This window comes from Moschus berezovskii, chromosome 28, assembly GCF_049115385.1.
Source record: "Moschus berezovskii isolate FMDL1 chromosome 28, NW_MosBer_1.0, whole genome shotgun sequence".
Classification (NCBI taxonomy): Eukaryota; Metazoa; Chordata; class Mammalia; order Artiodactyla; family Moschidae; genus Moschus; species Moschus berezovskii.
Genome location: NC_142487.1, coordinates 17,492,510 through 17,508,187, shown reverse-complemented (window position 1 = coordinate 17,508,187; position 15,678 = coordinate 17,492,510). Strand labels below are relative to the sequence as shown.

Genomic DNA, 15,678 nt, shown 5'->3' with positions numbered 1-15,678 from the left:
GATCAGTTGTAAAACTTTTATTACTTAAGATTGTGTTTTATTAACAAGAGAATAAAAAATAGACAAATGGAAAGAACTTAGTTCAGAAACTACACATTCAAATATGGAAATGTGAAGTGTGACAGAAGTTCATTCGCTCAGTCATGTCCGACTCTTTGCAACCCCGTGGACTGCAGCATGCCAGGCTTCCCTGTCCATCACCAACTCCCAGAGCTTGCTCAAACTCTTGTCCATCAAGTTGATGCCATCCAACTATCTCATCCTCTGTCATCCCCTTCTCCTCCCACCTTCAATCTTTCCCACATCAGGGTCTTTTCCAGTGAGTCAGTTTGTCATATCAGGTGGCCAAAGTATTGGAATTTCAGCTTCAGCATCAGTCCTTCCAGTGAATACTCAGGACTGATTTTCTTTCGGATTGACTGGTTTGATCTCCTTGCTGTCCAAGGGACTCTCAGGAGTCTTCTCCAACACCACAGTTTAAAAGCATCAATTCTAAGTAGTAAGTACATTTTTTTTCTGAGTTTGAGAACATGGCTCATCCAAATGGAAAAAGTAAGATTATCTTGTCCCACATACAGAAAGAAATTCCTATTGGATTAATAAGGCTAGCTGTGAAAAATTACACTTAAAAATCTTCAGAGATTGAAAGATAATATTTCTATAAACTTGCTGAGAAAAGGATTTCTTAAGTGCAAAATGTATAAACCATGAATGAAAATAAATAAATAAACATTAAAATGAAAACTTTCATTGTTCTAACAAGTGAAAAAACGATACAGACAGAAAGATGGGTTAGTGTTTTTAATTTTAAGAACCCTTATAATCAATTACAAAACAAAATGTTGCTAGAATAATGGACAAAGTAATAGAAAAACAGAATAAAAACCTGAATGACTGGTAAGCTTTTTTAAAGGATGTTCAACTTGATGATTCCTCAGCATCATTCTTATTAAGGTAACTGAAATATTGTGTGCTCGTCAGATTGGCAAAAAGTATGAGATGTCATATGTTCAGTTCAGTTGCTCAGTCGTGTCTGACTCTTTGCGACCCCATGAATCACAGCACGCCAGGCCTCCCTGTCCATCACCAACTCCCGGAGTTCACTCAAACTCATGTCCACAGAGTCGGTGATGCCATCCAGCCATCTCATTCTCGGTCCCCTTCTCCTCCCACCCCCAGTCCCTCCCAGCATCAGAGTCTTTTCCAGTGAGTCAGCTCGTCACATGAGGTGGCCAAAGTAGGAGTTTCAGCTTTAGCATCAGTCCTTCCAATGAACACCCAGGATTGATCTCCTTTAGAATGGACTGGTTGGATCTCCTTGCAGTCCAAGGGACTCTGAAGAGTCTTCTCCAACACCACAGTTCAAAAGCATCAGTTCTTTGGTGATCAGCTTTCTTCACAGTCTAACTCTCGCATCCATACGTGACCACTGGAAAAACCATAGCCTTGACTAGACAGACCTTTGTTGGCAAATTAATGTGTCTGCTTTTTAATATGCTATCTAGGTTGGTCATAACTTTCCTTCCAAGGAGTAAGCGTCTTTTAATTTCATGGCTGCAATCAGCATCCGCAGTGATTTTGAAGCCCAAAAAAATAAAGTCTGACACTGTTTCCACCGTTTCCCCATCTATTTCCCATGAAGTAATGGGACCAGATGCCATGATCTTAGTTTTCTGAATGTTGAGCTTCAAGCCAACTTTTTCACTCTCCTCATTCACTTTCATCAAGAGGAATTTTAGTTCCTCTTCACTTTCACTTTCTGCCATAGGGTAGTGTCATCTGCATATCTGAGGTTATTGATATTTCTCCCGGCAATCTTGATTCCAGCTTGTGCTTCTTCCAGCCCAGCATTCCTCATGATGTACTCTGCATATAAGTTAAAAATGCAGGGTGACAGCCTTGACGTACTCCTTTCCCAATTTGGAACCAGTCTGTTGTTCCATGTCCAGTTCTAACTGTTGCTTCCTGACCTGCATACAGGTTTCTTAAGAGGCAGGTCAGGTGGTCTGGTATTCCCATCTCTTTCAGAATGTTCCACAGCTTATCGTGATCCACACAGTCAAAGCCTTTGAAATAGTCAATAAAGCAGAAATAGATGTTTTTCTGGAACCCTCTTGCTTTTTCCATGATCCAGCGGATGTTGGCAATTTGATCTCTGGTTCCTCTGCCTTTTCTAAAACCAGCTTGAACATCTGGAAGGTCACGATTCACATATTGCTGAAGCCTGTCTTGGAGAATTTTGAGCATGACTTTACTAGTGTGTAAGATGAGTGCAGTTGTGTGGTAGTTTGAGCATTCTTTGGCATTGCCTTTCTTTGGGATTGGAATGAAGACTGACCTTTTCCAGTCTTGTGGCCACTGCTGAGTTTTCCAAAGTTGCTGGCATATTGATTGCGGTACTTTCACAGTATCATCTTTCAGGATTTGAAATAGCTCAACTGGAATTCCATCACCTCCACTAGCTTTGTTCGTAGTGATGCTTTCTAAGGCTCACGTGTTAGGTGAGGATATAGAGAAAAAGGACTCTCATATACTGGTAGTGGCAGTATAAACTAACAGAACCACTTTTCAGAGGAATTTAGCCTCTCACATTCCTCATATTACCTGCAGAAATAAATACTTTACCTCCTACCAATTCCATTTCCTGATTTGAGTCCTAGGAAAAACTTTATTCACAAGAGCACATTTGATGGAATCTTCTTGTAGTGCTGTTCATAGTGTTCCATAAACTGAAAACAGCAATATCATAAATGAAATACTACAGAGGAACTGTTAATACAACGAATGATATAGAACTACATGGTCTGATCATAATAAATTAAAAAATATTCATTATAATGAAGTATCACATTTAGGAGTGTGGTTCTCAGAGGTTAGCTGTAGAACTTTAGGTGCTTCACAAGGGAAAGTATTAACATTTGCTAAAACTGGGTGATGGATACAGTGTTGTTCTCTAACCAGAATATTCAGTCAAGTTTTCTGAGTTGATGGAAATCTTCTGTAACTGCACTGTCCAGTATAGCAAGCAGCACTTGAAATGTGGCCAGTGTGACTGATGAATTCAGTTTTTAATTGTATTAACTTTTAATCTGTGACTGGTGCTGCTGTGGTTGGTGCTGTGTTGGATACTGGTGCTCTGTACTTTTTAGTTAATAATATTCCGATAGCTCAGTTGGTAAAAAATCCTCCTGCAATGCAGGAGACCCCAGTTCAATTCTTGGTTGGAAAGATCTGCTAGAGAAGGAATAGGCTACCCACTCCAGTATCCTTGGGCTTCCCTTGTGGCTCAGCTGCTAAAGAATCCGCCTGCAATGTGGGAGACCTGGGTTCGATCCTTGGGTTGGGAAGATCCCCTTAAGAAGGCAAAGGCTACCCTCTCCAGTATTCTGGCCTGGAGAATTCCATGGATTGTATAGTCCATGGGGTTGCAAAGAGTTGGACACAACTGAGTGACTTTCACTTACTTAACCAAAACATACATACATTTGTAATTATTTATTTTTAAAAACAGTTATATATTTACTTATTTTTGTCTGCAGCAGGTCTTAGTTGCAGCATGTGAGGGTTTTATTGCGGCACCCGAGCTTCTCTCTGGTGGTGGTACACGGGCTTAGAAGAAAAACATACACATATTTTTAAAAGAAAGTGTTCAGTGGCTTCGCAGTTCTGCTTCCTAACAAATTCTTGGTGACACGCTCATGAAGTCATTAAGTACCACAGAGTAGCTTAAAAAGGACTTTACAGGTATTTTTGTTTTCAGAATGAATATGATTCCTAACTTAAGGTAATTAATGTCAGGGTACAAAGAGCATGGAGAGTAAGGACTCCCTGTTTCTGAGTTTACTGTAGTGACATTTTGGATAGTGAGGGCAAGGATCTGTGTTGCAGCATTGTTTTTCACAGGGGAAAAACTGGAAATAACCTAAATTTCCATAATAGAAGAGTGGATAAAGCAGTGGGACCTCCTGCACAGGACTGTCCAGTGTTTGGGTGGAGTGAAGTCGAGGTGCTGTTCAGCTGTTTACCTGGCATGGCCCCAGAGAGAACAGTTATCCAGTGAGAGTGGCTCTCAGCTAGTTCGTCCTGTGTTCTCTACTCTGCGTTAATTGCCAAACCAGGAGGAGGTCCTGGTGTAGTGGCTGGGGGAAGCAGCATCTTACTAACTAGTATAGAAGTAGTTCATTTAAAAAAATTAGTACTATCAATACTAGTTTGGCACATATGATGAATATTCATTCTTCTTATATGTATCCATACAGGAGAGTTGCAAAGATGTATTGAGTGAAAAAATCATGGTGCAAGCAGATATTTAAGTATATCAGTTTACTAGTGCTGCCATAGCAAACTGGGTGGCTTAAAATTAAAAGAAATTGATTGTTACTGTTCTGGAGACTTAAAGTCCAAAAGCATGGTGTCAACAGGGCCATGCTATCTCTGAAGGACCTAAGGGAGGTGATTCCTTGTCTCTTGTTATCCATCCTTGATATTCTTTGGCTTGCAGCTGCATCCAGCCTCTGTCATCACATGGCCTTTTCTCATGTGCCTGTCTGTCTTTCCTCCTCTTCTTATAAGGACACTGATCATATAGGATTTAGGGCCTACCCTAATCCAATTTAATCTCTCTTGATTGTATCTACAAAGACCCTGTTTCCAAATAAAGCTCTCTCATTGACAGGTTTTGGGTGACACCAGTTTGGAGGACACTATTCAGTGTGATACATTATGATGTTGTTTATGTAAACTAGAAACTATACAAAGGAATGTGTGTGTGTGTGTGTGTGTGTACATGTGTGTCTGTGCATGTGCACATGTATCAGTTTACTCTACACATAAAGTATTTGAAATGGACTGGAAAGATATACCAACTCAAGATAGTGGTTGTTCCTCTTTGGGGGAATAAAATGGAATATTTATCTTAAAAAATAAAACGTTACGTGTTAATGTTAATAAAATGTTACTGTCAATTTTGGGAGTATGGAAGTTAATCATTTTTTGTGCTTTTCTATGTATAAATTTAATTTCTTGAGTTGATATTATATATTAGTATGTGATATTCTAGCCTATGTAACATATGGAAGAAATGTATTCAATAAAGACAAATCATATGGGGGAAAAGGCTAAAAAGAAGACATGAACAATTATATATATTTTGCAAAGAAGGGTATTTTCAGATCCTCCAGGGCTTTTCTTCTACATATTAATTGAGTTATCTTAGCATAAAATGATAAATAGATATATTGTGTAATCAAGCTGATAAATCTATAGGTATTAAACTATATGAACATTGAATGCAAGAGATGAGGAATTTCTCTTATAAGAACCAAATAAATATTTCAAGATCTACAGCTTGGTTACCAAGAAAATTTTCTGTATGCTGCCTATTATATATCAGTGTCCTGTGGAAAGCTGTGTGAGCTCTGTAACTAATTATTTTTAATTTTTCTTAGACACTACCAGAATTTCCAGACAGTAATTTACTTTTCACAGTAAGATGGACCTTTATGTAAATGCTAAATTGGATTTCTAATTTTCATAGTAATGTCGTAAGTTTACTATGTGGATACTTACTGAATATTTACTGAATGTTGAATGAATAAGACTACTTTTATTCAAAACACTTCTTTCATCCAGTTTTCTAATTGACACACACAGGCAGATGTTAAGAACCAGTGACCTCGGTTTCAAATAAGGGTGGCTTATGATAATTTATTTGTAAATACAGAAGCCAAAGGAGAAGAGAAACCAAACTATATTCAAGCTTGTGACCTTTTAAAAGACAGAGACTCCTCTCACTAGTTAATCTGCCTGTTGAGTGTCCTGGGTTAGTATTCCCCTGGAGACTTAGAGCTGTGGTTCTTAACCTTCTTGATCTTTACACTTAAAAATAGTTGAGAACGGCAAATAACATCTTTATGTAGGTTATTGTTCTCTATGTTAACTGTATTAGGAATTAAAACTGACATTTAAAAAATATTTGATTAGTTAATTTAGAAATAATTATTACAGTAAACCCATTACACATTAGTATCAGTAACAGATTTTTATGAAAGTAACTGTTTTCCACAAACAAAAATTTAGTGAGAAGGGCAGCATTGTTTTACGTTTTTGCAAATCTCTTTAATGAATTGCCTTAACAAAGTCTCAGATCTCCTTCTGTATTAAATTAATTGTGCTATTAGGCATGTTAGGTAGCCTTCAGAAAACTGAACTGTACACTCATGAGAGAGTAAGAGTGGAAAGAAATGTCTTGGTATTAGGATGAAGACAGTTTTGACCTTGAGAATGCTCCAGAAATGTCTCAGGGACTCCTAGAGGTCCTGGGAGTGCATTTTGAGAACTGCTGCCTTAGACACTTAAGTCAGAGGGACTGAGCATCGTGTTGTTAACAAAGATTCCACTGGCAGATGTCATCGTTTTGAATATTTTCAGGTAGTACCATTTGTTTTACATGTAGGTTACCTCTTCTAGTTGATTAAGGTCATTATTAGTCATGAATAAGTGGAGATGCTTCAAGTTTTACATTTTTTACTTCACAGACAACACTCAGTTACCATGTACCGGACATTTCTATGCCATCCTTGTGTGGCGTGGAGCCTGATGTCCATGGTCAGGGTTGGGTTATCTGTGATGGGGATGCTGGGTGACTTAGGTCTCTTGCTAAAGAGTTGAACTGAGTGAAAAAACTATGGGTACTTATATGAAGGTGAAGATGATATTTCTTTACTTTTTTATTTTTATCTGTTTCCATGCCCCTTTTCTCATTTTAAATATTGTTTGGAATTTGGGGGAAGGCAGACTTAGCAGAGAAATGTGTATTTTATTGGTCTTTTAGAAGAATTAATGTCAACCATATTATTTAGATTTAGGTATATTTTTCTGGTTTCATGGATTGTAGTTATGAGATTGGGGAGTTGGTCTTGTTTTGTTGTTGTTGTTGTTTAGTAGTGCATATTTACCTTCTCTTGACTTTTTCCGGCTGTTTTATTGTTTCATCATGGTGATGAGGAGGGGCAGGGAAGCACTTACGTGTGTGGTGGTGTGCTTTTTCCTGGGAAATAATGCACGGGTGGTTCATGCTGAGTCGCTGCAGACTTAAAAGTACTTTTCTATACTTATGTGTTGGTTTCTCTAGATAAGAATTCTAGAATGATCATATATTCCTCCAAAATTTGTAGACGTTTTTATGTTGTCCTTCAGATGTATACTGTTCAAGATGAGAAATCTAATGTTAGTCTGCTTTTCTTTCTTTTGGTGATAACATGTTTCTTCTGTCTAGAAACCAGTAGGATTTTCTCATATACTGTGGATTCAGAAATCTTATCAGAATACATTTTGATTTTTTTCCCCTGTATTTTTGCTTAAAGTGTTGCAAGTTTCTCTTTCCCTCAAAGGAATTTTCTGTTACTAATGTTTCTGTTTTTCTTCTACAGTCCTTCCTCAGTGTCAGTGGGGATTGGTTCCAGGACCTGCCGTGGATATTCAAATCCGCAGATGTTCAAGTCCCACAGTCAGCCATCTGTATCCATATCTGAGGATGCAACCGCCTAATCCGGAGGGCTGACTGTTATGCTTATTGAAAAAAATAGCCCCATATAAATGGACCCATGCAGTTCAAACCCATGTCATTCAAGGGTTGATTGCAGTCTCTTCTTTCTAGAACTCTTATTATAAAAGTATATTTTGGATCTCCACGTTTCTCTTATATTTTGTCTTTTTGCCTTTTATTGCTGTTATCTGAGGGGACCTCTGAGTTTTCTCTTTCAGATCACAAATTCTCTTTTCCGTGGTGCCCGTTCTGCTAATTCTTTCCTCTCTTAAGTTTCACCCGTCACTCTTCTGAGTCCTCAGTGGCTTTTCTTCAGTCTGTGATTCTCATTTTTCACAGTGGCCTGTTCTTATTTTGTGGTTAACAGCATTCTGTCAGATCTCATCAAAGATACTGATTAGAGTTTTTAAAAAGTTTCCCCAGCCTCTTAAATTATCTTTAATTGGGGGTCTGTTTGTTCTTGTTTAGTTTCACTTTATTTATTTCATGCAATATTATTTATAATACTTATTTCATACAATATTAGCTTTCATATTATTTTTTATTTAGTAAAATTTTAATTATAAACCCAATAAATGTAAACATAATTGGAAAAAAGAGTATAATGAATTCCTGTGGATTCATCAACGGTCTTCTGATCTTATTTCATCTACCCACTCCACCCTCTTTGCCTTTTCTGTTTTGGCTAAAATAGATTTCTTAATCCTATAAATCATATATATATATAAAATTTCATTTGCAAATATTTAAATATTTCATGCCTATAAATTTGGGCATAAAAAAATAAATGTAGCACCATTATCACATCCAACAAGATCGACAGTATTTTATTGTGCCTACTAATATTCAGTTTTCTTTAAAATATCTTTGTTGAGTTGGTTGATTTGAATCAGTTTCCAAAGTCTGCTTAATGCATTTAGTTCTCAAATCTTAATCTGCAGCAGTGTTTTCCTCTCTCTCCCTACTACACCATTTATTTTTTTTTCTAGAAACTGGCTTGTTTATTTAGTAGAATTTCATATATTTGGCTTTGGCTGATTATATCATTGTGTTATTTATCGTGTTTTTCAGTCCTCTGTATTTCATACTTACTGGCAGTTAGAACAGAGGCTTGATTGGATATTCAGCTTATCTTTTAGATTACTGAATTTCTCTTTTTCTGTAGCTTCCTGTTGTCTGTTCATAGCTGTAAAAGAAAGACTCACTTGTTTTGAAAGGTGGGGGGTGCCTCCTTTCGGAAGATGTGGATGGTAAGAGTCCATTGCAGAGAGAGGGCAGGAGTCGTCTTGTTCTTTTTCAGGTGTAGATGGAAAGACTGTGGCACCTTGGCTCCATGTCAAGGAGGAAAGAAGTAGGGGTGCCCTCAGTGGAAGAGGCTGTTAGGGGAGTTCTGTGCCAGCTGAGCCTGTCGGGTTTTGTGCATTTTGCCTCCTTCGCTGTTGCCCAGAATTGACTGCTGTGTTGCCCAGTTTTTCTCTCTCTGTCTCTCTGTGTTGCATGTCTGTGGAACTACACCAGCTGAAGCTAGACAGTTCTCCCTTAACCGAGGCCTGGAGGCAAGCCCCAGAGCCACCTGGCTGAAGAGCCTGAGCAGAGTGTGGGCCCATCTCTTCTTGAAGACCGTGGCTACTTTACACTCTTGGTCTTTCCTTGACTCAGGGGTGCAGATTTTCTGTGGCTGTTGTGACAACTCTACTTTTCAAGACACTCCTTGGTTTTCTTATTTTTTTGCTTTCAAATGAGTGACCTCTGACGGTTGTGCTGTCAATCTTATTATCCTCCTTACCGTACCTTTTTAGATATAGCTCCTTTTTTTGTCTACTAATGATATTGTCGTCTATTTTTCTTTTAATTTGAGAAGGAAGTAGTAGTAAATACATCACAGTTTTGCTATCTTGAACTGAAATTCTCATGATTTATTTTTACATACTATTTAACTCACCTTCAGAGCAAATCCATGGCTTATCAGAAATTGTAGGCATGGATAATCCCTTCTTCCATAAAGCAATCATACTTACTTAAACTTTTCTTCCCCATTACAGATGTTAAAAAATATTACTTGGTATTCAGAGCGGGTTTTAACTGAAATTTCATTGGGAAGTCTCCTGATACTGGTTGTAATAAGAACCATTCAGTACAACATGACAAGGACAAGAGTAAGTATCCCGTAGCTGTTTTTCTACCTTTGTATATACAATGCAACGAAGACTATAGTTTAAAGCAGTCTCAATGTTTAGAGTGCTAACTTTCTCATAGAATATGGTAGAAAAGTATAGATCAGCATATATTCTCTGTCTTATGATCCTAAGGTAATGTTTCTAGTGTCTGCATCTGAGTATTTCATAGGTTGTATGATCAGAGAGATTTTACATGAATAGAAAATAAGCAGTGTAGCAACTTAAGATAAAAGATATTGTATGCCTTTGCTGAGCTGTTAAAACTGACTTAAGTTTAAGAAGTGGCAACAGCAAACTTTAAGAAGATGCAGATATGAGAAAATGTGAATTCAGATGGGACAGAAGCATAGGAAAAAAGAGAATACTTTAAAGAGTGAAAGGAAAATTTAAACTAGGTTGTATTTGGTATACCTTAGAGCAGATGTCCGGAGAAGGCAATGGCAAACCACTCCAGTACTCTTGCCTAGAAAATCCCATGGATGGAGGAGCCTGGTAGGCTGCAGTCCGTGGGGTCCTAAGGGTCGGACACGACTGAGCGACTTCACTTTCACTTTTCACTTTCACACATTGGAGAAGGAAATGGCAACCCACTCCAGTGTTCTTGCCTGGAGAATCCCAGGGACGGGGGAGCCTGGTGGGCTGCTGTCTATGGGGTCACACAGAGTCGGACACGACTGAAGTGACTTAGCAGTAGCAGCAGAGCAGATGTCATCTCCAGCCACTAGAGAAGTAGTATACAGAATTCATAGCTCAGGGAAATGGTCGAGTTTACTGCACCATTTTCAGTTACTCCCTTCTGGGAGGCTGACATAGATACATGTCTGCAATCTTTTATCTGAAACTCAACATGTCTACAGTCTTTTATCTGAAGCTCTCGGAGCCACATGTGTGTTTTAGGACGGAGAATTTTTTTTTAGAAAGATAATTATAGTTCTTATGCTACACAATATGTAATCATCAGGTTCTGGAGCCGCACACTGTAACTAGACATTAATATTTTTGCAGTGAAATATTTCAGTCTTCTCCAGGGCAGGCTTAATGAAGACCATAAATACAATCGTCATCTTTTGTGCCAGATGTTGCTTCAAATTAGTGGTGAAAAAACTTTCTGCACTTTACGGGTTTTGGAATTAAAGGAAACGGATTGTGGGCCTGAATTTTCTGAAATCAGTGACAGTTGACTTTCCACTTGCTTCTGGTTAACCTTGCTGAAAATATCTAGAAGACCTGATGTGTGTTTTAAACTTCTGCTCTCTGATGTGTGTTCAAACGTCTGCTCTCTGGCAGGACAAGTACCTTCACACAAACTGTCTGGCGGCTCTAGCGAATATGTCTGCGCAGTTTCGTTCCCTCCATCAGTATGCTGCCCAGAGGATCGTCAGGTAAACACAGCTAAGAAAGAGATGCTGGTTTTGGCTTTTTGAAAAGAATACTATGGTGGTCCCTTTTTAAATGCTATCTATGAGGAATGTCACATTTTTCTACTTAATTTTTAATCACCTTCTTGTTTGGTTGAAAATACCTTGTTCTGCTTTCTTTTCTAACTTAGACTTTTTAATCAAAGTCAGTTGTGTTTGCTTTCAACCTTTTTATGAAAATCTAGGTTTAAGCTTGTGTGATAGCCTTTTGCAGAGGAGCAGGTCTGTTTCTTAGTAATGCAAACTAAATCTTGATTCACATATTTGCTGAGCATCCCTCTGCCCTTTTAAAACAGAGTTATCTACTTGTTTTAGAGAATTTTTTTCATAGCAGTTAACCATTTTATTATTTCCTGTTGCTGGAGAAGGAAATGGTGACCTATTCCAGTATTATTGCCTGGGAAATCCCATGGACAGAGGAGCCTGGCAGACTACAGTCCATGGAATTGCAAAGAGTTGGACACGACTGAAGCAACTAAGCATGCATGCGTTCATTGCTGCCATAATGGATTACCACAAATTAGTGGCTTAACACACATTGTATGGCAAAAACCACTACAATAGTGTAAAGTAATTAGCCTCCAGTTAAAATAAATATATTTAAAAAAACATTTATTATACAATTCTGTAGGTTAGACATTCAACAGGGGTCTCACCAGGCTAGAATCAAGATATCAGGAGGGCTGCATCCTTTTCTGAAGGCCCTCGAGGAGAGTCTCTTTCCTTGCCTTTTCCAGCTACCATAAGCTGCCCACATTCCTTGGGTCATGGCCCCTTCCTGTGTTTTCAAAGCCAGCAACATTAGGTTGTTGAATCCTCCTCACATCTCATCACTCCATTGACCTCTTCTACTTTGAGGACTCCTATGAATGCCTTGACCGTACCTGAATAATGAAGGATGATCTACCCACCTCAAGGTCCTCAGCTGAATCACAACTAGAGTCCCTTTTTCCTTGTAAGGTCAAATATTCGTAGGTTCGTGGAGAGTAGATGTGGACATTCTGAAGGAGCCATTATTCTACTTGTCAAAACATCACCAGAAACTCCCATCCCTTCCCTGTTCTTTGCCAAAGACAATCTTTCAGGTTAGGAAAACTAATTAACAAGTCAAGATTTTACAAATATGGGTACTTTTTCGTCTTCAGGCAGGATGCTCAGTATTGTCGTAGCAACTCCCAAGTAGAACATTTGTTATGTATTCAGTGATACTAGATCCTTTAATTCTTGATTTTGAGGCATTGCAGGCCTGACGATTATTTGTGTTCCAGTCATCAGTGATTATCACCACTCCATGTCACTTTTAAACTCAGATCTCACTTTCCATTCTTTGGTTAGAGACAGTTATTGACCTGGGCTCTTTTTTTTTTTTTAATTTATTTATTTTAATTGGAGGCTAATTACTTTACAATACTGTATTGGTTTTGCCATACATTGACATGAATCCGCCCCGGGTGTACATGTGTTCCCCATCTGATTAGTCATAATTAACTTATGTTCTTAGTTTATTTGTCTTCAGAATTTAGCACAAGATAATTTTCTTTGATTCACTGTTTTAATAGTACATTATTTTGAATTTTATTTTATTTTTTTGATTTGTACTTGAGAGATTATCCATTTGACTGACTTTGGACTCAACTTTGGAACTCAGCTTTCTGTGCTGACTAAAGTAGAAAACCTGTGGTATTTGGAGAAATAAGAAATGTCATTAAATTTGTGATTTGGGAATATTTAGATCAAGTTTATTATCATTAAGGAGTAGTGATAATACTACTCCTTAATTCATTTTACTGGAGCTTTTTTTTAGCATTTAGTGCACAACTGTGTGAGGCAGTGCCAAGCGTATCAAAATTAGTTATAAGAATTCCTGCCCTTACATAGTTTGTAATTCAGTAGCCAAGATAAGGCAAAAAACCAATATATTATAAATTCCAGCAGAATGCAGTAAATATTAGAGTGAAAAGAAAAATCTCTGCAATGAGGATGAGGGGTTGGTCCAGAGAATGGTGGGGTCACATCTCATTAAAAAACGGGGCAAAGTAAATAGAGAGGGGCAGCTCTCGAGACTGGCCTGATAGGGGGAAGCATCAACCAAGCAACCCAAAACGAGAGGTGAGAGAGCATGGTTTACGTTTAGAAGATAACTGCTTCATTCATTTGGTGTGTTGTGGACCAGTGCAGGGATTATAGGAGAGAAGCTTGGAAGAACCAGCTGGATCCTTCCTGGGGAGGGGTTTATCAGCTCTTAGATTCACAGTTCAGGACAATGGAAGGAATAGAAAGAAAAGGTCTCATTTTCTATACCAACAAAAAAAAAACAAAAGAAAAGTCAATGAATGAGTTGTAAATGGATTTGAAAAGAAAGACTTTAAATGTCTAGGAGTTATCAGTGTTAGCAGCTGATGTTGGTCTGTTGTTTGTCACACTGAAGGCCGTGCAGTTCTCACGGTTCCCCAGTGTAGTCAGCGCTTCTGGTCCAGGCGCCATAATGGAGTAGCTAGACTAGAGCATCTGTATTGTGTTGGAGGGAACTTTAGAAAGGCAGAGTGTTGGCCCGACTTCAGATCTGCCGAATCAGAACCTTCCATTTCTACAAGATCCCTGAATGATTTGTTCATGCCTTAAAGTTTGGAAAGTACTTTGAGTTTGGGCCTGGAAATAAGATTTAATTCCTTAGGAAACACTTGTCTTGAATTGGAAGTGGGAGCAAACTTTTTTTGTATTTTGAGGAAACTCATTCTCCACTAAATGTTTGTGTTTAGGGTATAAAATTGTAAAGTATAATAAGAAATGCATAACCCAAAACTGTTTAGATAACACAGGAGATTTATTACAGCAGCACAGCTCAGGACTCACCAGATGCTGTAGCAGCTCCTTCAAGTGAGAAGTCATTAGTTTTCACATTTATGTTTGCTAAATCCTATTTTAGAAAGAGACTGCACAGTTTTGTATCCATCATTTGCAAAACTTAGAGGAGTCAGAATTTCATGTGCTCATCAACAAAATGCAAAACAGAGTAACGTGTTTCATTGCTGTGAAAGTTAGATGTGAATAAAGCTTTAAAAAGCCTTCAGTTCAGTCGCTCAGTCGTATCTGACTCTTTGCGACCCCATGAATCACAGCACGCCAGGCTTCCCTGTCCATCACCAACTCCCGGAGTTCACCCAAACTCATGTGCATCGAGTTGGTGATGCCATCCAGCCATCTCATCCTCTGTCGTCCCCTTCTCCTCCTGCCGCCAATCCCTCCCAGCATGAGGATCTTTTCCAGTGAGTCAACACTTGGCGTGAGGTGGCCAAAGTATTGGAGTTTCAGCCTCAGCATCAGTCCTTCCAATGAACACCCAGGACTGGTCTCCTTTAGGATGGACTGGTTGGATCTCCTTGCAGTCCAAGGGACTCTGAAGAGTCTTTGTAGCAGTCTAGCAATCACACAGTCAGCTTCTGGTCTGGGAGCTAGTTTCTAAGGTAGAAATGGAGAGGAAAGAGGCCAGGGAAAGGAAAAAGTCACATGTTAGAAAATATGGATTCTCACAGAGGAGAGTGTCGGGGAGAGAGAACTTCAGAATCTTGACCTGGCCGCTGTAGGTCCTTGTGACTCACTGACCTGACCCAAAGTTGTAAGTCTTGTTGCTTAAGCAGAGTAGTAATTACTGGGGGTAAAGGATCTGTCTTGGATTTTTTGGGTCACTTTACGAGAGTAGCTATTAGTAGGCACACAAGAGGATTTTAATAAATACCTAGTTACTGATTCTTAGAAGATGGGCTGGCAACCTGAATTTAAAGCTTAGTTCTGGCACTCATCATTCTGAGACGTCATCTAAATTTATTTATCCCATTTTGCAGATATTTGCTGCTTCTTGAAACCTGTAAAGTTAATGACAAAACCTATTGCTGAAAATTTTATGGTCTTTTAAATTTCCTGAGAATAAAATAAAACATAGATTGTAACTGAAACTATTTGGTTAGTGCAGTACAGTGCTGTTGGGATATTTTTGGTAAAATCTGATCATGTAATTTAAAAAATATTTAAATTCTTCAATCCATAATTTATGCCCCCTTTTCTTACTGAAAACAGCCACTAGCAGTAAACACATACTCTTCAGATTTTAACCAAGTTCACTGCTTTCCATCTTTTCTTTGTCTAGCCCAGGTTGGCAGTTTATGTGAGGTGGTTTGCTTGCTCTGCACATGTGATGATGTATATATGATGTATGTATATATTACAGCTTTTTTCTGAAGACTACAAAAAGCACAGGTTGGCTTATTTAATGCTGGGTGGTTGGTTGCTCTGTTTTCAACAAATTTAGATATTTTAGAATAGCCCATGGGCTCAAAGAAAGTTGGAGAATTTGCTTTTAAATACCTTCTAGTATTAGCTTACCATCTTAGGCTTCCTCACTTTTGTCCCCACTCAATTACGTCTTCAGGAGTTGTTTTTTTTTTTTTTCCCAGAACCAACTAATACATTGAACTGGAAACATACAAGAGAATGTTAAGGAGCAAAAATGGACTTTTTCTTGTTGGGATGTGTTTATATT

General features: G+C 38.4%; 1 protein-coding gene across 4 annotated transcripts in view; it reads left to right on the top strand.

Annotated features, from left to right (window-relative positions):
• Nucleotides 1-15,678, top strand: part of DYM (dymeclin) — a 391,190-nt gene that overhangs the window by 156,435 nt on the left and 219,077 nt on the right. For all 4 annotated transcript variants that reach the window (XM_088833353.1, XM_088833352.1, XM_055417337.2 and 1 more), the window contains 2 exons: nt 9,589-9,702; nt 11,011-11,105. In XM_088833353.1, the coding sequence (XP_088689479.1) occupies nt 9,589-9,702; nt 11,011-11,105 (209 nt within the window). The remainder of the gene's footprint in view (nt 1-9,588; nt 9,703-11,010; nt 11,106-15,678) is intronic.